The 23,199-nt window shown below is 42.7% G+C and overlaps 1 protein-coding gene across 1 annotated transcript in view; it reads right to left on the bottom strand.

Annotated features, from left to right (window-relative positions):
* LOC5575821 overlaps positions 1-23,199 on the bottom strand; it is a 326,519-nt gene that overhangs the window by 160,873 nt on the left and 142,447 nt on the right. The window contains exon 2 of the mRNA XM_021842547.1: positions 1,188-1,791. Within this exon, the coding sequence (XP_021698239.1) occupies positions 1,188-1,791 (604 nt within the window). The remainder of the gene's footprint in view (positions 1-1,187; positions 1,792-23,199) is intronic.

Below are 23,199 nucleotides of genomic sequence, written 5' to 3'. Positions count from 1 at the left end.
ACCCTAACACTTGACCGCCCATCATCGAGTCGGAGTAGGATAGATCTTCCGCCGGGGACTAGCTGAGTAGATTGCGAAACAGCATCGGCAAATGGTCGTCGGGGTGCCAGTGAACCGGGAGCCATCCGGAATCACTGGGCCGACTTCGGCATTCTACTGGACAACAACGGAGTATGAACAACGCGTAACGTTACCGGTTTGGGGAGATATTCCTCCGAGATATTCTGACGATGCACCTGTGTTACGGTCCAGGACACTCAGCGTTAGAAGGGGATATATCAAGGTAATAAGTCCGCCATGGTTTTGTCTGCCCATGAACTCCCTTAGCAAAGCACACAACCAATGCAAGTATGGATACCAATTGAAAAGTGGGAAAGGAGTACAAAAGTTACCCACACTTTCTATATGGCCGACCTGAAGCTATTTGCGGAATCAGTACAGATGCTGCATCATCTGTTACAGCTAGCTACGATATTCAGTAATTACATACGGAGATTCAGAATATGATTGAAGGCGAAACGTATAAATATCTGGGATTTCTGCAACTTAGAGGTATTCGTGTGATGATTAAGAAGGAGCTACAGAAAAAGTTCTTGTCTCGTGCCAACTGTATTTTGAAGAGCTTGCTGTCTGCCAGTAATAAGGTGAAGGCGATCAACACGTTTACCATGCCCCTGTTGACGTACGAGTTCGTCTACTTTGGAACCTTGCTGACGGCTGACAATAACGTTAATAGTGAAATACGGTGGCGCATCATCAGTGGAAGTCGGGCCTACTATGGCCTCCACAAGAAGCAGCGATCAAAATAGATTCACACTCGCAACAGCTGTACCATATACAAAATGCTCATAAGGCCGGTCGTCCTCAACTGGCATGAAACGTGGACGATGCTTGAGGAGGATTTGCAAATTAGATTTGACCAAATTTTATTTTTCCCCGACCATTGTTCCAAAGTGCAAGGCCACTCAATCAGTCACCCGCTCCTGCTCGGTCAGCGTCGAAAGCCGTAGTCAGGATAATTTTGCGGCTTCCGTTCGTTATCAAATTAAATTTCTCCCCCAGGTTACGAGTGACATTTTTTTCCACTTCTGTTAGCGCCTCATCCCGTTCGATTCCACATCGGAGAAAACCACCGACAAGAGCGCAATAAATTAAATTGATTTCCTATGTCCATGTCCTGCACTTACCGTTGACTTTGCTGAAATCGAAATCCTTTCGATCTTGCATGGCGGCGGCTGCGGCTGCAACGGCTGCCACCGGAGACTGGGGCACAATTCCGCGGTCACCCGCGGCTCCATTGCTGGGATTTGATGGGGCTTGCAAGCCTGATACTGCACTACTGCTGCTGTTGGCTGCGGCGGTGCTGTTCGGAATGTTACTGTTTATGTTGCTGTTGACGGAAGCCATCGAGGAGCCATTTTCCGCCAGGGAAGTGCTCACACTAATCCGAGGCGTTAGTGAGCGGGTTGCGTTGGATCCCATTAGCGATTGGGAAACACTGATTGCCGGGTGGTGATGATGCTGGTGATGGTGCACCTGTTGTTGTTGTGGGGTGCTGCTCCTGTTCGATGAGGATCCTCCTCCGTTGGTGGCCGTGGCGGAGCACAAGTTTAGATTTTCAGCACCGATGAGAGCTGCCGGGTTCGGATGATCCGAAATGTTTGATGATGATGAGGACGATAAGTGGACTTTCGGGCTGGTCATTTCCACCTCCCGACCGTTGGAGGGCGATACCGGTACGGAGGATTCCTTCTTGGGCGACTTAGGACGTGTCAGTGCAAGGGCTTGTTGCTGTTGGGAAGTGAGAAAAAAAAAAGCGGTTTAGTTTTTTTGTTCTTACCGTTTTGTCTCAAATTCCGAACAGACTCATATTCCGAACACTCGGTTTTTGTATGGCAATTTGGTTGAAATGTTTCGCTGAAATATGTCACCAAATAACATGGAAATGGCAGTCAATTGCAATACAATTATAACGTTCCCAATATAATTTATACCGCGGCAATAGTGATGATTCTCTAGTTTCAGACCAGAAGAACAAGCTTAAGTAAATTTATTTGCAAAATTATTCATTTGAATACGATTTATTCGTGCTGTTCGGAATTTGAATCAAGGTGTTCGGAATATGAGACAGAATGAACACAGTGTTCGGCATTTGAATCAAAATGTTGTTCCATTCTTTTTCGTTAAAACAATACTAAAATTAATTAAATCAACATTATTAGTGGTACACCCAACAGCTAACAGATAGGCTTTGCGGAGAAATTAAAATTTACACAAATATCAGCCAATTTATGCCAATCAGATGCATTTGAAGTCACTGTTGACCTTAAGTGTTCGGAATATGAATCAAAACGGTATTTGATATAGGATTTCAATGGTAGTAATGGACACCTTAGTAGTTGAAATTCATTCTCGACGCTTTTCTGCAATGATATCTCAGACGGATAAACGTTTTGTCGAGTTTAACAACAAGTTCAATGCCTTTGGTCTTTAGTTCGCCTTAAAAACATACAAAATCATTTGGTTTGCTATATCAACATTTTTGAAAAGATAAATCGACTTAAAAAAGAATCTGAAAATCATAACAAAGTGCACGTTGATAAGATTTGATACATGGTCTCCTGCGTAAGTGCCGGTTATCTTAACCTGAGAGAGACTATCAACGTCATATGCAGCCCAGATTCCGCTGTCACGAAACGTCAAATGCAGCCCACCGTTTTTATGGCTGCAACAGTGAAAAGTATTGTATTCACAATAAACTGTTATTTAAAAACTCAGTCGATGGAGTAGTTCTTTCCAAAGTTGTTGATGAATATAAACGCAAGATTAGTTTTTTCTAATGTCTGCTACGTTTGCTGGCATTAAATTTCACTCAAAAGGCTATTTATGATTCGGTGTGATGCAAACGCAATCATTTTTTGCTGAGAGGTTCATGTGAAAGTTTGAACGGCTTGCGCATGATTGGTATAAACATAAAGTGGAATAAGAAAAAACTCAGCAATCACAGAAAAAGAAGACCGTCTTCGCGAGTCTCGTCTCAGATCTTAACATCTACTCTATTCCAAACAAGTAAGTAGATTTGCGAGCATGACTTGAAGTCTAAATATGTGATTTTTTCGGATAATGGTAATTACAAAAGATTTAATTGAGATAAGTACAAGTGTATATCTGAATTAATGAAGTTGGTGAATTTGATTGTGAGTTTAGTGTTGAAGTAAATTGATTTTCTTTCGAAACAATTATGTTTGTGTGGGTTTAGTTAATTAAAAGGGTAGTTATCTATATATATACAATTTCTTCTCTGTGATGGTGCTGGAAATGATTCTATGAGAAAAGGTCGAACAAAACGATGGGGAACTAAACCCCCCCCCCCCTGAGTTGGTAAGTCCTAGGAAGGTTCTCAGTTCGCGGAAACGTCCAGGTTCTAGGGTCTTGATGAACGTGTCGGCTATCTGGTTTGCGTTACCGATTGCTTAGATTTGAAGTCGTCCTTGAGCCACATGATCGCGTAGGAAATGGTGTTTCACATCAACGTGCTTAACACGCTCGCTTTCAGTATTAGTGGCCACAGCAATGCACCCAAGGTTGTCCATGAACAACTTGAATGCCGTGCCTGGTCGGACTTGCTTCAGATCTTCGAGGATTCCATGCAAACACAGCCATTCAAAGACCGCGGCGCTGGAAGCTGCATACTCAGCTGCACACAGTGCTGTAAGCAATCACGGTAGTCGACACGTTTTCGCTGATATTCGGCAGCGCTTCGCTTAAACATTCGCAACACGAACGATCAAACGAATGTCGAAAAGAAAAATGTCAATAGAATGCCACTGACCACGATAGCAATGTTAGGAAGGGTTATGTTGATGTTTGTTTCTGTTCTGCTTTCACTGTATGTGTGTAACATTCGACATAACAGACAAGATCAAATTATTCATGTTGTTTATGATCCGATGTCTGAATTCTATGCAAAACTTATGATTTATGCAAATTTTCTCATATCAGACGACATTCAATTGACACTTTTTTGTGTTTGTCGACGTTCATTCTACCGCTCTTGCTGTGACTGCTGACCATGGCAACGAAACGAACGTCGCTCAAAGTGTTGAATGTTTACAGCACTGGCTGCACACGACGATAGTTTGTTGTTTGTGGCTGGTCCAGGACACGGTGTTTTCAAAGACCTTGAAGACATATCCGCTCACGGATTTCCTATCATCAGCATTTGATGTCCAGTTGGCTGCCGCATACCTGACTAGTGCCTCAGCGTCACCGTTCATCTTGTACTGAGGCTTTTGCTTTTTCGTTCCCTTCATGTAACGGACCACTCTCTTCAGCGCATGCAGTGAGCATCAACTGGTTGAACTTGGAAACGCCCCAGGTATCCAACCGCATAACATATTTCGCGTCGGATACACAGCATCGTGTACATGTCCAGCAATTGACGGTAGGGATGCGATACAGGATTTGCAGCTCGTAAGGACAAAAAGCAGTTTTTCTCCATCGGAGTCTTGACAGGGTTGCTGGATTGCATCTCAAATTCCGTCAGCACACGGTCCGCAGCAGCTTATAGCGTCAGATATTGCGGCGCTTATATTAAATCCGCATCCAGCGGCGGCGGTAACGCGCAGAAGATATGCGCGCAATTCAAACGCAACGTCAAAATTCAAGTAGGCTTGGTTTTCCGCTAGCGACCGCAGTTGCTCACCGACCGCTTGTTGCCAGAGGGCTTCCTCGGCTCGTCCAGCGTACTCCTTGAAGTCTCAGAAACATCGAAAATCAAACGCTCTCGTCCCACGAAACCATCGAATGGCACATCAGGCACATTTCGGATTTCATCTGTCAATTTTCATCGTGGCAGTGAATCTTTTTCCCACCGAAAATTCTTTCAACTTACCGGAGAGTCTGCGCTTCCGTTCGCTGCGCCTCGGGAAGTCCATTTCGAGGTTTGAACCACGGTCTAGTTGCGAAGGGAGCGCTTCGGTCACTTCAACGCCGTCGCCTTCAACATCGTTTTCATCGTAAGTCTGAATGTCATAATACTGAGCCACCAACGGCTCATCAGATTGAAAGGACTGTTCAGGGGGTTGCACGCATTCCCCATATTGATCGTCGAACTCTACGGAGCAACAACCACAGGCATTTCGTCACGCATCTCAGAGGTATATGGAAAATTGCTCTCATAAATTTAACATCTCTGGTCAAGTATTACTTTTTCTTCTCTTTGTCCACAAGCGATAGATGTTGGGCGCAGCAGGCTTGCTTTTCAGATCTGGTTTGCTTCTACAGTCATCTCTACCTTACTCGATATACCGTATCTCGATATCGAGTTAGAGAACCATAGTAAAAGTTGGTTTTCATGGCTACCTCGATGGTCCCTTGAATCGTTTTTGCACTGGTTTTGTGTTCTGTAACTCGATACCTCCCTTACTCCCTTACTCCCTTCAATATCGAGTTATGGAGAGTGTATTTGCCGTGGACACCCAAGCAAACGCTTTACAGCCGAAAACAAGTAATTTGCTTACGTCCGACTTGTGACCAGCCTACATTTTCGCAGGAGTCGTCCAACCTGACACCGCGTTGGTTGGACTCCTGTTCGTTAAGTGTTACATCCAGATCCACTTTTGTCATCTTCTTCACATATACACATATGACAGGTTTACTCGAAGATCAGGTACAAAAAGGACATCCCTCAGGCCTTTCTTGTTGACACCTTTGATCATGCCTCGGTGCCAGGAAATCATTGATCTTGATTTGGGGGGATTGGTCTTCCTTCGCCACGTTGATGCTTAAAGCTGCTTCAACTTCGTGAGGTCGACGCTACAATGCTTCACGTTCATAATGTGGTCTGATGTTTCAGAATTCAGCTTGAAGGAAACCACTCCCTCGTCCTGCGTTTAGGAGTATCTTCCGGTCTTGAATGCCACCGTCTGACTTCCAGAAGCAGCATTAGCTTCAGCGTGTCCATCCGTTTTCAATTTCACATTACATTCCTTGGCCTTGTGCCCCTTTTCTGGCAGCCCCTTTTTCTGACAGCAAGTTTTTCTTGGTAAGAATCCGTCCGGTCGGTTTTCTTGAGCTCCTCGGCAAGAAGTCGCTCACGAATAACTTCCAGCTTGAGAATTTCCTCCCCTAGATTACCCAGCGCCGTTACTAATGGATCGAACGACTCGAGAAAGGTAGCAAACAGCTGGGACACAATATTGTTTTATTCATGCTTCGCTCCATCCAGGTTCAGTTGGTGGATCAGCTCTTCGAAGGTTTTCAGTTGATCTTTAACGGACGAACTTGCTGCCATCCGCTGCTTCGTAGCTTCACGTACTTCAATAGCTTTACATACTTCAACTATTTCTCCACTCGAAAACGCCAATTGTCGGAACCGGTGTCCGAAACTAGCGGGATACCGTGGAATGAACTAAAATAAATTAAGAATCGATTTCACCTAAACTATTGCTTAACGATCTCTAAGGTTCGATCGCAGTATCATTCCAAAGGCAAATACAAACATATTTTGAACAAACAATCAACACCGTACATCTCGTGTACATTTGTATTGCTCCCCTGGACATGGCAAGAGATTTATAACAATTAAGATTAATTTAAAGATCATGATCACAACATATTTATAAACTGAGTAGTCATTCGAATTTGCTGCACAAGCCGATCACACTGCTGCGGAGGATTGCGCACACACATCAACGCCTCTTGAGCTTGGGCGCGCAGCTATTGGCGCAGTAGCGACGACGACGGATCCGTTACGAGTTGCAATATCTAACGAAATCAGTTTCAATTAAGTTAACTGCCGGCTTTCGATTTACTGTTGTTCTTTAAGTGTTGGGATGTATTTGTAGGTAACTACGATTCGTTGATCATCACTTGTTAAAGGCAGTCAGTTACGGGATAGGAATGAGATTCTATTGGAGCACTTGAGGGGATTGTTTATGAGTCGACATTTTCCTCGCTATCCTACCAGACGAACTGTAACATTGACCTACTGATTTCTATATTATTTTAGAATTTTGAAGAATGAGGAAATTTGATATGAGTACCATGGCTGTCGTATGTCATAAGAATTTAAATAATCTAGCTCATCTTTATCGCACCCGCACGTTCAAGAGAATCATCTAAGCGACAGAAACCAACCCTAAAGCCGTTGTTGCCGTTTTGCCGCGTGCAGGTCAATCGATGTTAAGTAGCACCACGAATAAAATTCTCCACATAATTGATGGTGCCTGGACAGAGGGCGCGAGGAGCCTGTGCTATGACTTCGCACCAATTCCGCTGGATTCTCCAAGATACGGGTGGCGCCTTGATCTCTAGCCTCAATTGGAGTTTCGCGCAGCAACTGGGAAGATTAAGATTAGTCAACGCTAGGCGTTGCGTGAAGCTGCCGGATGGGAAAACATATGACAGTTGAGGGTATTAGTTTTGGGATCGGTAAAATTATAGCTTTCGCTTAACTGGCACAATTGATGATTGTAGGGCAGAATTCGTTACGTATGAGGGACTCGCGGTGGTTTCCGTCTCTGACGCATCAAGAATTTGAATAAAGGGAGTCCCACAATGAATCGCATTACGAAAAAAAAATCCGATTTCTTCTTGAAAACTTGATTACAAGTAGTTTAGAGTGTACGCTTGAAGTTTTTCACACATTAAAAATGGCGTCATTCGAAAAGCAACTTCGTGAATTGATTTTGCCTAGCACCTGGAAAATCATCTACTTTCTCATCAGGACATCGGGAAACTACTCGGAATCGTACAACCAACGGTAAGTTGATAAGTATCGCAAAAAATATATGATTTGAAAAGCAATCTGCTCGTGTGGCAAACGGAGTGCTTTGATATTGTGTACCGAAAACGTTAACGGGGAGATCTACCTCAAAGAGTGTCTAGAAAAGTGTGTTATTCTCTGAAAGTTTTAAAATGATCAATTTGGTGCAATTTAATGTGGGACACCCTTTATGGGTCTCATTTTTCCAATGTAGTTGGTGACACATCAAATTGTGCCACACACATGTCACCATACCTAGCAATCAAGAAAGAGGCAAAAGAAAAGATGTGAAGATTGTAGGATAACGATAATTCATTTTTCGATTGCATTTAAGCATACGCTTCGCTAGTAAGGAAACTCCATCTACCTGGCTAAGTTTTCACCCCATCGACGAAACATTACAAAATTATCCAAAGTAAGAAATTACCTCTAATGTGCCGTTCTAATAATTACAAAGGCAATAAACATCAAACAAAACTGCCAAACGGGAATGTCGAAGCAAGGATCCACCAGGAGCGAAGAAGTGCAGCCGAGAGGGCAAAATTGAAGTTATTTATTGAGTGCTGCCTTCTGCACCATCATTCTGTCCTGACCCACGCACGTTGGAGAGAAGCAACAGGAGAAATTGAGCATCGGCGCGCAAGAACGCGATGAGACCGGACAGTTTTTTGGCGCAACCTGTTGCGCCACACCGGAGGAGTGAAATTCCTTTTTCCCTGAGCTCGTTTCTTCGTGGTGGGATTGTGCCGGGAAGGAAACAGCGCAACTTGGAAACAGTTGGAGAATGGACATTTTTTCTCGCTGCATTGCCGGTTTAGTTTTCTGATCCGAGAAGGGTGATGTGTTTGTTTTTGTTGGCTGGGTAATTCTTAACAGGCGAACCGTTTTATGGGAAAATTATGTTTATGACCTACAAATTGTGTCTGAAGAAGGTAGGTTTGTTGTTTATTGAATGGAGTTGAAAGAGATTATCTGTAATGTATTTCGAATGTGAGTTCAAAAACTTCTCAAAACTTTTATATCCATAGTGCAAATCTTGGGTTTTAGTTTAGATATATGACACACATTGTCAGTCACAATAAAAGACGAAATCTTTAGAGTTACATTGTGATAATGATTGCTTTAGTTCAAACTCGCAGATGCTATACTATTATGTTAGTTGTACATTTTATTTCATTATTTTTCATTTATTATTCAGATGTTCACCGTAATACTTCTTCCATCTTTCAATAAACACATAGTTGCCTGTATAGATTTCCAGCGGATTCGGTTCGTGGCAAGAAACTTTAGATCATCGAACAATTGGAATGAGTCGTCTAATGCTTTAGAATACATCAAATTTAGATTGTAAGTAACAAAAAACCATAGAATTTTCTGTCAACCTATTGACATCTAACCGACAATATCCGTAAAACATACATATTTACGGAAAACCTGTCAGATGCTAAAGAACATTGCGCTGACAGTTATATATTCACAGAACATCTGTGACACCATGTTTGTCCTAAAAGGCATTTAGCTCTATTTGTTTAAGTTTTTGTAAACGACTAGCACAAATTTGTAGTAACCTCTTTGCTTGAATTGCAAAAGACTGTCCTTCTGATCTTAATACATATTGTTCTTCAACACCCCAACATGTCATTGACCTCATCAATTGCAATTTGCAATCAATGAAACTGTTTCCGAAGAAACATAGTTAATCCACTCGGTGCTCCTTCCATTTCCCTGCAGCAGCTGATCTGGTCATCCATCAAAGGACCCCTCAGCTTATCCCGAAAAAAAAAAACCAACCGAAATCGGTAATTGAGCACTACCAGGCTAACAAATGGCAAATAAACTTGACATTTATTATCATCAAACCGTCTTTTTCCCTGTTGGGCACAAGTTGTGTTTTTCGGTCTGCCTTCTGTCGTCGAAGGTTTCCCCCTTTCTGCCTGCCATTTCCCGCCGCCATAGAACTTCTCGAGGCGGCGATGGCACGAGTCGGTGTCAGTTGCCCTGCTAGCTCTGAAACTGAGCGTTCGTCTGTCGTCGTTGCCGTTTGGCAGGGCACCACAGTTTTTATGTGTGTTCCACCGACGCACAGTGGCGCATTTGTACAAAAGTTCGACAAAACCTAAAAAGTGCCCCAAATCAATCAAAAGTGTAATTCACCAATTTTACTTGGTGCCTAAAATAATCTATCGTTTTTTTGATCATATTCCGAACATGACTCATAATTCGATAACTCGGTTTGTAATAGCGATTTTCAAGAAAACCACTCAAATTTCTTCACAGGCTGATCAATTCTTAGGGGCCTTCTTTAGCCTAGTGGTAGGAATCCGGGACTTCAAAACAAAGCCATGCTGAAGGTGTCTGTGTTCGATTCCCGGTCGGTCCAGGATCTTTTCGTAATCGAAATTTTCTTGAATTCCCTGGGCATAAAGTATCATCGTACCTGCCATACGATATACGAATACGAAAATGGCAGCTTAGGCAAAGAAAGCTCTCAGTTAACAACTGTGCAAGTGCTCATTGAACACTAAGCTGAGCAGCAAGCTCTATCCCAGTGAGGACGTAATGCCATGAAGAAGATGATCAAAGTATCATTTTTTTACACATGAAATCTCCATTGTTCGGAACATATGAAAAATATTGGCAGACAACTTCAAGAATTTAGAATTTTAAGGTTTTGTCCAGCATTGCGCCACTGTGCGACAACGACGACTTCAACCATCAGCAGTATACCTCTGCTCCACACACTCGCTCGAGAACACCGAAAGAAAGATAGCGAAATGCAAGGAGTTTCCTTTGTTTTTTTTTGCTGTCGACCGGCTTTACTCCCCCAATACACCGGCGCAACGTGGTTCAACTGTTGTTCGAAAGATACTCCGGGGAGGCATTGCCAGAGATAGGGCCAGAGAGAAAGCTGGAGAGTGGATTTGGTTGCACCCGGTCCCGGTCTAACCCGACGACCGGAACTACATGTCAATTTGATAATGTTTTTTTCTGGTTCTCCCTTCCTTGTGGATTGGTCCCTTTCTCGTCAGTTGAGTGGCTTGTCTTGTGGGTTGCTATTGTTTTTCTGTGCTGTTATCGTTACACTTTTTTTTCTTTCTTTTTCTGGTTGAATCGCTTTGTTAGCACTCTCTCATTGCGATACGCAATGCAGTTTTTATTTTGCTTGGTATTCAACGCACATGGACAAGGTTGGGTGTCGGCCCTTGAAGTGGAAGTGGCGATAGAGAGTCTACTGCACTCGGTCGGTGATAAGACTCGCTGTGAACAAATAGTGCACTATCGTATCCAGTTGGGCTGCTAACCCTCGTTTCTGGAACAAGCATGCAACTGATTTCAAAAACCGACTTAGTAAACTGTTTTAAGGTGAAGATGAATCGAAGCCAAACTTCAAATTTTCAAGAGCACGAATCTGGAGAGCCAACCACCAGCTAGTGACCACTCGATTAATTTTTCAGCTTAAACGGATGTTTGGTTCTCCAGATTTGTGCTCCTGAAAATTTGAAGTTTGGCTTCGATTTATCTTCACCTTAAGACATCCTCTTTATGTTTTAACTTGTGGGTTTAGTTGAAGCACAATCGTGTTAAACGATTTATTGAGTCAAAGCTCACTTTTTTATTGCAATGCAATGACTTTTTCAATACAACGAAGTATAAAATGAAGCCAGAGTATCCATTGTATTCATAACATTTTTGCGGTTTTCGCTAAATGCAATCCAAAGGCTTCTTGTTTCATACAGCGGAACTGGGTGTAAAATGCGCCTGTGGGGTAAAACGCGCCACCCTTGTTTTGAACGAATGACGTGCTTTGGGACGCTGTTTTTCACCCGAGATAATGGAAAATGTATTAAAATGCTTCTCTATACATATTTTTAAGTGTTTTCCTGGCAAAAACCGTGAAAAACTCCAGAAAACGTTTTTCGCTGTTTTCGTTGTAATTCTGTGTTATTTTCTAGGTCATGTTTCAGGCCGATAAACAACAAAACTTTTGAAACTATCACCGAGAATCAACTTGTGCACTCCCATAGCTCGTATTCCATGCGAAAAAGTGTTGAAATTATCCTTAAAAGCGTATTGAAGGACTTAAACTTTAATCAACTCGTGGGGCACAACGGCCACTCCTATTTCATAACACCAAAACAGCCGTTTGAATTCAAATTCCAGCAAACGTAACGCCAAGCTGTAGTTACGTGCCAATTTGAACCTTACAAATGCACATTTTTCGAATCAGCATGTATACTATAATCGAACAATAACATCTGATCAAACGCCCTTATGTATGCAACGTATTTGCAAGCATGATTGCTCATGCGTGCGAGCGAACGACTAACGCCGAGATCAGGTGGCGCGTTTTACCCCGCAAAAAATTTAAATGCAGATAAGCAAGCATTTTATAAAAAATGATTTATTAACTCAAAAAAAAAGAAAATGGATAGCTGTTTCTACTATTTGATAGAAAACATGTTTGTCTTTGAGATAGTGAATAAAAAAAAGCTTATAATAATGTTCTTCATAGCTAAAAACGCCTCCTTCCTTAGAGGGCCCGTTTTACCCCCAGTTACCCTACTGGCTCAAGTGGACCAATTTATTCCCGATAGCCGAATTTACTCCGGTGTCCTACTGGGTCAGTTCGGGAAAAAATCGATCAATTTCCTTTTGTGAACAGTTTAATGAGCTTGAGCTTGAGCCGCCCGTGGTTGCTACTCCAGTATCGCCAGATCAGCTGCACTTACACAAGGAACCAACCAGATGACTGCTTGGGATTAACAGCACCCTCAGTGTATAAGTGTTGGTGATCTTCTAGTTTTAGGCAACAATGGTGCCTGCCACGTCAGAATGCAGACCAATGAGGGGAAGGAGAATGAATTTTGATGATGCATTCAACTGGCTCCCATTGTTGACCGTATATACCACTGCATCAACGCCAGTTCATGTGGGAAGGGTGAAAGGATGGGGTAAGCTTTATGGCAGAGAGGCTTTGCTGGTTTGGTTAGCAGACTGCCTATGTATCAGGCGTAAGGAAAGGCTATAATGATGAAATAATGGAAGCGTTGGGAAACGTATTTCTGTCCGTCTCGGGTTCGAGGTGATAGATAACATTTACTGTAGCATATAAAGAGTGGTAGATAGAAGCAAGTGAAAGATAAAACTACAAAGTACGAGGAGAGGGACGGGCCTGGGATTGAACCCATGACCCCTCTGCTTATGAAGCAGAAGCGGTAGCCATTAGACCACCAACCCGGTCTACCTTTTGTGAACAGTTTAATCATAGTAAATGGAAAATATGTTTCCTGTATGTAATTATGTAATATTGTGATATCATGGGGTACCCGATTGCGGTCAAGGTCACTTTTATCCGGAACATCCGTAAAAGTGGACATTCTTCTTCTTTCTGGCGTTACGTCCCCACTGGGACAGAGCCTGCTTCTCAGCTTAGTGTTCTTATGAGCACTTCCACAGTTATTAACTGAGAGCTTACTATGCCAATGACCATTTTTGCATGTGTATATCGTGTGGCAGATACGAAGATACTCTACGCCCTGGGAAGTCGAGAAAATTTCCAACCCGAAAAGATCCTCGACCGGTGGGATTCGAACCCACGACCCTCAGCTTGGTCTTGCTGAATAGCTGCGCGTTTACCGCTACGGCTATCTGGGCCCCAAAGTGGACATATCCTTAGAATTGACTTGGATCAGTGCGCATCGCACCTTCGTGCACGAATTCTCTCTGCTCTTGGAAGTTTTTTTTTTCAAAACTACCTGAAGCAATAAAACAGTACTTTTCAGTCCTACATAAATAGTGCCATTCAGTTCGAAAATTAAAAACGGTACTTTTCAGTGCTACTAAAATAGTACTTTTCAGTACTATTTTTTCAACTATTGATCCCTTTACGATCCTTGTTTGGACCCGTGCCTTCGATTTGTTGTTGGACCCATTGGGGAAAGCTAGCAGTGGTAATCCATTTTGGACACCGTCTTGGGAAAAAAACCTCTTAGGAGGTCTCGTCTTCTTTCGTTTATTCACTAAACATGGTTGCAACTATATACAAAAGGAAGGGTGAATCTCTGAATTCACTACTTCCTTCAAAAAAAGTGGGATTTAAAACTGTTATTAAACGTGGCAAGAATGGAAGAAAGGACGTTTCTCCGGAATGCGAACTTCCTTCCAAGGGTGAAATGAATAATATTGATAATTGCATCGAAATGAGCAATCAGTTCGATGCTTTAGGCAAATTTTCCGCACACCAAATCGAAGCAGCCTCTAGCCCAGGCTGTTTGATTCAAGTGAGGAAGCAAAGAGTGCCGCCTATCGTGGTCAGTTGTTCAGAATTTGGGGGATTTAGGCAGGAGATCTTGAACTCCATTAGGGGAATCAAGGTCTCCTTCCAAATCGCTAAGAAAAAAGACTGTCGCGTTTTGCCGGAACCTCTTAAAGATCGCGAACTTCTTCTAAAACATCTTGAAAAGATGGCTACAGAACTGAACGTTTGTTCAAAGTCGTCTTGAAAGGTCTCTCAAGTGACTATAAGTCACCTGAAGAGATCAAAAATGGAATAAATGATTTACTTCGATTTTCCCCAGTCTAAGTAATCATTATGAAAAAGAGAACCCAATGGTTCGGAAAGGGCTTTCTCAAGAATATGATTTAGTTCACTTTAACACAAGTGATCTAAATAATATTAAAGCTTTAGAAAAAGCAAGACTTATGTTCGATGTCCGTGTGACATGGGAACATTTCCAGAAATCTGAAGGAAACTTCCAGAACCCCACTCAGTGCCGTCGGTGCCAAAAGTGGGGTCCTGGTACAAAAAATTGTCGCATGGATGCTAAATGCATGATTTGTGGAGGTTCTTCTCACGCTAAGGACGTCTGTCCTGTGAAGGATGATACCGATAAGTTCATATGCGCAAATTGCGGGGGCAATCATAAGCTAAGTTTTTGGGCTTGTCCTTCGCGCAAGAGAGTCGTTGAGGCTCATGCCAGGCAGATGAACGGTAATATCCGTTACGATAACGGTCGTTTGCAGAATTCCTTTTCAATGCTCTGGACAGCAAGTTAATTTGCTCCAGACTGACTTGCGAAAATTGACAAGCAATAAGTCAACCATTTTTGTCATTGGTGACTTTAATGCCAAACATCGGTCATGGAATAATTCTCAATGTAATTCCAACGGCAGAATATTATTTGATAAGTGCTCTTTGGGATATTTCTCAATTCAATACCCAACATGTTTTTTCTCTTCTAGAAATCCATCTACGATTGATTTCGTCTTAATCGACTCTAGTCATCTTTGTAGCCATCTGATTACTCATGCTGATTTCGATTCTGAACATGTCCCTGTTGCATTTCAAATATCCCATGAAGCAATTCTCACTCCTATCAGCTCCACTTTCAATTATTTTCGAGCCGACTGGAATACATATGAAACATATATTGACTCTAATCTTGATGTTAACATTTCTTTACAAACAAAACTTGATATTGATAATTCTCTTGAAAATTTAACAAACTCAATTATTGAAGCCAGGAGCATTGCAATTCCAAAATGTGAAAATTTGAATGTGTAAAATTTGAATCCGTGATTATAGACGATGATCTTAAACTCTTGATCCGCCTTAAAAACTTGAGGAGAAGGCAATTTCAACGCACTCCCAAACTTGCTATGGAAATTATATGGCAGGATTTGCAGGAAGAAATCAAGAAACATTTTGCACAATTAAGAAGCAAAAATTTAGAAAATAAGATTTCTAAATTGGACCCTGGCTCTAAGCTTTTTTGGAAATTATCTAAAATTTTGAAAAAACCTCAGAAGCCAATACAAAACAAATTATTTTTCTCAATTTAGTGAAGAACAAGAAACCAGGGAATCGACATGATTATCACAAAGATATTGTGTTAAGAAGCTCTGAAGATTTTATTTCTTGAGGAAAACAAGCATTCAGCAAAGAATACATCCCAAAATTTGCTGTCGAAATATTTACAATCGTTTGAGGTCTGGCTTGGTAAAAAATTACCTCCAAAATCATCAGAAACCATCTTCAAGATTTATTGCCTCGCTCGGTGAAATATTTCTCTAACTGCTCAATTTTTCTGCCCTCCAGCAATCCACATTAAAACCCCCTCGAAGCTTATCGCAGGCTTCCGTCGTCCCGAAAACGATGCAGTCTTCATCACTGTCAGACGAAGGCGACGACGACGACGCGTAAAGAGTAGCATCATTCCGAACGCGACGATCCCGACGACGACGAAGATTTACCACCAAGCACAGTAGCACCTTTGGCCGTGCTTTGCTTCCGAAGCACATGTCGACAATACATATTTGCGCTTCTTTGGAGCTACTAGTTTCGCCATCGGCACCCGAACAGAATCACGTAACAAGATTAAGACACATTTCAATCAACAACAGTTAGAAGTAGCAGAAGTAGATACCATTTTGATATCACCATGGCTTTGTTCATAACTTGTGAAAGTTTTGTAACAAATGTATATCAACAGTTGTTATATATTTGGCATTGCAAATGAAAGTTTATTGTGAATTACATACAAAATTATAAACAGTCACATAATTTTCAATTGTTTTGTTAATTTGCTAATTCTGTAATAATTTTGTAATAAGAAAAATAGGATTTGTTATATTTTGTTCAAATTTATTAGATTATTTGTAATTTAATTACTAACGGAATAGGCTTCATAGAAAAATCATATCAGCTAAACACATTCTGTTATAATCTTGTTTCTTCCACCTGATCGAGCATCCCGCGCTGAGCAGATTGTAAGGACGACGAAAGCAACATTTAATGCACTCTAAATACACACAACAAGTTTTTGCGTGACCACCATCAGGCAGTATCGCCGTGTGCAATTTGTGGTAAGAATCTTCTGCTCGATGCTCGCTTCCTTTGGACTAGTGCCGAGCTTTTCGCCTCATTCCGGTTTCTCCGGCAGATTCCAATTTACACATGTTCCGTCATTCCGCGCGTTCGGTTCCGATGGATGTGTAAATGTGGGGGGGGGGGAGGGAAGGAAGGTAAATGCTCCCCACCCCGTTCAGCTAGCCAGTTATTTTGTCGCGTTGATTATGTTTGCATCGTGGAATAAAAAATAATTACAAATAAGACCATCATTAAGCAGATTTTGTTGAAGGCAAGTTTGATTTTTGTTTATGTGGATGTCAAGCTTTAGTGAATGCCTAGTGAAGAGAAATGCAGGGTTATAAATCCAGAGACTGTTGGTTTGATTCCAGGAAGAACTATCATGCATTCTGTAAAACAATCATCATGTACCGGAGGTTCCTGTTCCTGATCATTACAAATATTAAGTAGAGCTAATTTACTACAATACTTTTCACTATGCCATTACCGGTGCTCATCATTGAGCTCCGGACTTGTTTATCCTTACCGGGAATTACATCAATGACACGTCTTTCGTCCTCGTAATAATCAAATCACAGGATTCCAAAGATGTCATCGCTTTGAATTAGGTCCTTGGTTCATTTGTCAGCGTAGACTGATATTCCAGCGTCTTCAAAATTAGTCAGCTAGATTCTGTACCAGTTACCAACTGTTTGCACTACAGATGGGCAAAAAGAATCGAAACCGTTCAAAAGATCTGGATCACTCAAAAGAACGAGTGATCTGTGGCTATATTTTAACCAGAGTCTATTCATTTTATCTGCACGGATCAGACAAATAGTAAACGGAAAATGAACGAACCAATTCCTTTTCTCTGTTCTCCTTCGTTCGTTTCTCGGCTTTATTTTAACGCTTGACCAGGGATTGAATCCTGAGAAAATTGAGAGAATCTCTCACGCATCGCTCTCTGTAACTATCATTACATGCTGTACATTACGAGAGACTGTTTATCGTATACTGCTACAACTTTGATCAGATTGGGGGGATAGTAGTGGATGATAAAACCCCTCTAAACATGCTCCAAGCCTGGGGGACACTATTGATATTGTAAGTTCGTGGATTGTTTATCGTGCCAGTAAAGAAAAACACCTATCCCCAACGGTAAACAAGCGAGAAAAATGGATTTTATCATCGCTCTCTCTTTGGGGCTCTCGCTAGCTGCTTCCATTTATCAGACTTGTTACACCTTGCGATACAATGACGATCGTGGACCGCAACAGATGGGATGTTTTTCTTTGCTTGCTTTGATCGTGCTTCATACTCAAATGAGAGCGAATTCTGCAATGCCTGCGCTTGACACTAGCTTTGCTTTGCGCGCCACGGCACACATGCAAACAAAGTTAAATGCTGCTCTGTGCTCTCAGCATAGACAGACAAATTTGCCTCGCCCACATGACTACAGGCAGATGTAAGATAGAGAAAAAAAATGCCCACTTGAAGTGTTTGGTTAGGGGAAATCGGCCGAGTTTATCGAGAGTTTCTGGGGAAAAACGTACGACGAATAAGAGAGCGAAAGGCACGAAACAAACGACGCATGTCGCGCAACAGGGAGTGAACTGCTTTTTTTCCGTTCGCACGGTTCAATTCGCTTTTCCTATGTGAGCCGCTGAGACACTGAACCGTTCGATTGATTGATTCGGATCGGATCCGTTCACTAAAATGAGCCGTTTTGCCCACCTCTAGTGTGCACTATACCGCTTGATCTATCCATCAAGAAGTTATTCGGTATTAAAGCGTTTTGTTCGACAGTAGTACGTGTGGCAACGGTTTTAAGTTAACAATCGCTTCCGCTTGCAGCATCACAGTCTCTGAAGACTAAGTTGCAGGTGACGAGGATGTTATGAATTGCTCTCCTTTGCTGCCTTTACCCAAGAACCTTCATTATTGGTTGCATATTACTCTTTTGACAATTTCAAATTCTCTCTAAGAATTCTTTGGAATATCCACCCCTTCTGCTGAATGTAAGAGAAGATATCGTAAGCTCTACTTGTCTTTAGAACTATTTATGAAAAGTGTACGAGTGAAATGGAGAAATGTAGCATAGACTAGCAGACGTAACACTTTACACACTTTTGATCAAAGCACAAGCCGAATCTCGGAATTCTATATTGTAACTTGGCGCAACAGAGTTGACAGCCGTGCTATTCCAGTACCCTAGTAAGAATGGATGACACCACTCTGAAACGACGAGTGGAGTAATGGTACGGTTGACCCCGGTAAAACCTTGGCAGGTGGAAGTAGGCTCAGATACAAATTCATGACTTGCACCGATCCGGCTTGACCATGGTATCCCATAAGGGACCTTGTCAATCCTAGCATGGCCTCATTGCTTGCATAGACAACCATGGGATCACGAAGGCGACCACTTCTCGCAGGTAGAGATAGCGGTTTGGAGGGGGACCCTACAGCATGACAGGAATTAACAACAACAACGCAGTGAATGTGACGAATCCGTTCGCAAGAAGTGGTTTACTGAGGTCACCTCCAACGATGACAGCAGTAGAACAGTAGCAACATGAGTAAGTACAGTAACAACTGTAGCAGCAACGACAGAAGACGCAGTACCACAAATTCCAGGGTGCAATGGGTTGAACGTAGTTCCACAAAAGCCGAAAGTATTAGTGGCGTAGTGCCTTGCAAAGGAACTCCACAATACGTGGACAGTAAGAACAACGTCCTCAAGGAGATAAAGCTCATGATCGTGCGAATCCGAAAGGTCCTCTCATCGGCGGTAAAAGAGTACGATACGGCAGTGGTGAAAGCCGAAACAATGGAGTACGCATTGAGGACGGCCAAAGCTGCTCCCGCTGTTACATCGGATAAGCGGACGAAAGAGACTGACCTGGGTGGAAAACACACCAGTTTTCATGACTCCAAAGAGAAATAGAACCTCGTCGGGAGACGGAAGACTAGGTGGATCCAAGAAGCAGACGTGACAGGATGCGCAGTACGAACGCCACTCTACGGGAGAATGAGTGGAGAACAGTCGTTGGTAGAAGGGAGAAAAACCAGCCAAAGCGGAAGGAGGTACAATGAATTGAGCAGAAGAAGAAGGAAAAGCCTCCACCTCGGCAGAATCCCCCGAAGAGAGACGTCAAGACTAATGATGCTACGACGTACGTAGCGCTTCTCAAAAGCGTCAGAGAAGACCCGATGACAGAGGATTTGGACGAAAACGTGGTCAAAGCCACACGTACCTAAACAGTGAGATGCTCTTTAAGTTGAAGGAGAATCCTACCATTGACAGTTAGGCTATTCAGGAGCGCATGGCTCAGTCGCTGGGTGATAAGGCAGTTCTGAAGGCTTTATGCCCGGAGATTCTACTTGTCTGCAAGGATCTGAGCGAAATTTCGTCAGTGGAAGAGCTGAGTGCACTTAGGTCATAGTATAACTTAAGCGATGTGCAAATAGCGATCCGATTGAGGAAAGTGTATGGAAGCACGACAACAGCGATGATTTTTCTGCCGGTGATCGCTGCAAACAAGGTATTGGAGGTAGACAAAGTGTCGATTGGGCGGAAAAAATGCCGATTGAAAGTCGCTCCACAAGCATTGAACAAGCAAGCAGAAAAAATATTTCATGTGCTTAAGCTTTGAATACCAGGCAGGCGCTTGCAACGGGCAGGACAGATCCAAAATGTGCTGGAATTATGGGGGACGGGTCGTCTTGTGAAAGACTGCACGCAGAGGTCAAAGCTATGCACACCAGAAGATGGAAACGACCATCAAAAAGGTGGCTTCAAATGCCCTGCCTTCAAGAGGGTGAACTACTGCAATAACCCACAGCAATTGTTATGGCAATCAACGACAGAAAATATGAAAATATCAAGTTCCACCTGATAGCGGCAATTGGGTGGCGAATAGAACGAGGACGGCTTCGATACATGTTATGGGCAGATTCCGCTATCCAAAAAGTTATGGACAATTCAGTTGAAGGCTTCGCCATCGCTAAAATCATCGATCTGGATGTATGCAGTTGTTATGTACCTTCGAGGTGGACAGTGGATCATTTCAGCGAATATGGAAGACGAAAGCCTTTAACAATAAACCATTTGTGGAGCAGAAGTACAGACGGCAATCAGCTTACTCGAGGAATCACGAACAGCACGTTTCTCACTGCTTGTCTTAGAGCCAGACAGAAGAGACGGAAATGGAGAGAACGTAGCGAAGGAAGGCTTTTCGAGAAGCTAGGACCACACTCCAACGAGAGATCAAGCTTAGTAAACGCAATTGCTTCAAGACGCTGTGCCGAGATGCAGTGACCAATCCGTACGGTAATGCGTATCGAATCGGTATGGCAAAGATCAAGGGCCTTCCGACGCCAGCTGAGATGTGCCTAGTCAAGCTGAAGGTGATCGTGGAGGGTCTCTTCCCGAAGCACGATCAAACGTCCTGTCCACCAACGCCGTACGGTGAAGACACAGAAGCAACCGCTGTCTAACGACGAGCTTGTAGAAGCGGCGAAACGTCTACAATTGAACAAAACCCTCGGTAGAGACGGAATACCGAACGTAGCCCTAAAAGCTGCCATCCTGGCATATCCGGACTTGTTCAGAAAGGTGTTACAGGTCTTGACGAAGGTAACATTCCACGAATATGGAAAATCCAGAGGCTGGTACTACTGTCAAAGCCAGGAAAGCCACTGAGAGATCTAGCCACGTTTAGGCACATTTTCCTGCGGGATACGCTCTAGAAACTCTTGGAAAGAATCATCCTTAACAGGTTGATAATGGGTACGGAGAGTGAGAGCGATTTTTCGAAAATGTATTTTGAATTCCACAAAGGCATATCAACGGTAGACGCAATTCTAACAGTACTCGAGTGTACTGAGAAGACGTCGAAACAGAAGCGAATAGAAGATCGATATTGCGCCGTGGTTACAATAGATGTGAAAAACACATTCAACAGCGCCAGCTGGGAGGCCATCGCCAAGATAGTTGGTTTTGCGGATTATGTATCGCCAACGGTGAGGAACAAGACACTGTAAGAAGTGGAGATATTGGTGATGGAAACAATTGACGCAATCGAGGACGGGATGAGCGGAGTTTAACTGCAGATAGCTCACCACACAACAGAGGTACTGCTAGGCAGCAACTGCAAGGCGGTTCAGCAGATGGAGGTCAACGTTGAAAAGTATGTTATTGCAGCGAAGCGTGTTTTGCAGCACCGGGGAGTAATGATCGACGATCGACTGATTTTCAACAACCCGATCATTACGCAATAAAATAATACAACATTAGGTTTATCTAGGCCGAGTAGTTTGAGCGTCAAGTAGTATCGGTGAGGGATAGTCGGGCACCTGCGAACTGGAAGTCTTCCTCCACCGGAATCACAGCACTAACTTCGGCACCAAACCGACTAGGATCGAGTTAGCGGTCTGTTAACTGCCCGGATAGTATCGACCGCCGGAGATTCTTCCGAATAATTCGTAGCGTACCACCAGCTTGTGTTGACGGATCGGCAGTGAACCGGAAGTCATCCTCCAACTGGAATCGCTGGACCGACTTCGGCACTCTACCGGCCAACGGAGTAGCAACAACCGTTAAGTGAGAACAACAGAGCCTGCCCATTAAAATCTCAAATAGCCGGGTAAGAATGTTATTAGTTTTGCTAGAAGTGCAAAAATTCTATTAAAAAAAAGTCCCATTGTTCAGTCCGGCCATTTTTTAAGATGATTGTGTTTTATTTAATGGCAAAGTACTAATGTTCATCTTGTGTACTTATTTCAGATGTCGTTGATATTTTACAAACTTTTGGAACAACATTTCAATATCAGATTGGGATATGAGATCAAAGTTTGTTCGTTCAGAGATATGATTTTGGAATTCTTGTCTGACCAGGCTTTTATCTTACATCATCTACTAGTGCATTCAGTAAATCAATGTAGCCTTAAAAGTTTACGATCTTTTCAAAACTTACTTTTATCAATATAAAAATAACATTGGAATTGTCATTTGGCGATAATTTACATGTCTCGTGGATCTACATGAATCCATAGAAAAAAAAAAACATTTTCTGTAATTATAAAAGATGTTTTACTGGATAAATATGAATTGCAACAGATAATCGAATCGATTCAAATTATCGACACCTTCGGAACCAGAATTCCGTTTCAGTAACAGGAGAGTAGAGCTCCATCCCTTTCCAAGTACAAATCAATAAAAACCTCCAGCGGCACAACGTGACAATGTTGGGTATGGCAAACTTGCGCACGTCAACCGTTTGCCGCATTCCCTGTAAGCTCCCCATCTAAAGCAAATAGATACAGATACGTATGTAGAGCCGTTACTCCTTAAGTATAGCGGTCAACGAGGTGGATTGCGTTCCTCGGACGGCAGGCGGCAACGCGAATTAAAGATGCCCCCGTAGATGGCAGCCAGCCATACAGCACAATCTATAACGAATACGTAATAGGTAGATGAGAAGCTGCGCCTTTGGTTGCCTCGAAGCACGGAGTCAGCCGGGCAGATGAGATTGCCGTTGATTAAAATTGATATCAATCGATTGATAAATTTCAATTGACG

The sequence above is a fragment of the Aedes aegypti genome, chromosome 2 (assembly GCF_002204515.2).
Source record: "Aedes aegypti strain LVP_AGWG chromosome 2, AaegL5.0 Primary Assembly, whole genome shotgun sequence".
Classification (NCBI taxonomy): Eukaryota; Metazoa; Arthropoda; class Insecta; order Diptera; family Culicidae; genus Aedes; species Aedes aegypti.
The sequence above is the reverse complement of the archived record's forward strand: the minus strand, read 5'-3'. Positions and strand labels throughout refer to the sequence as shown.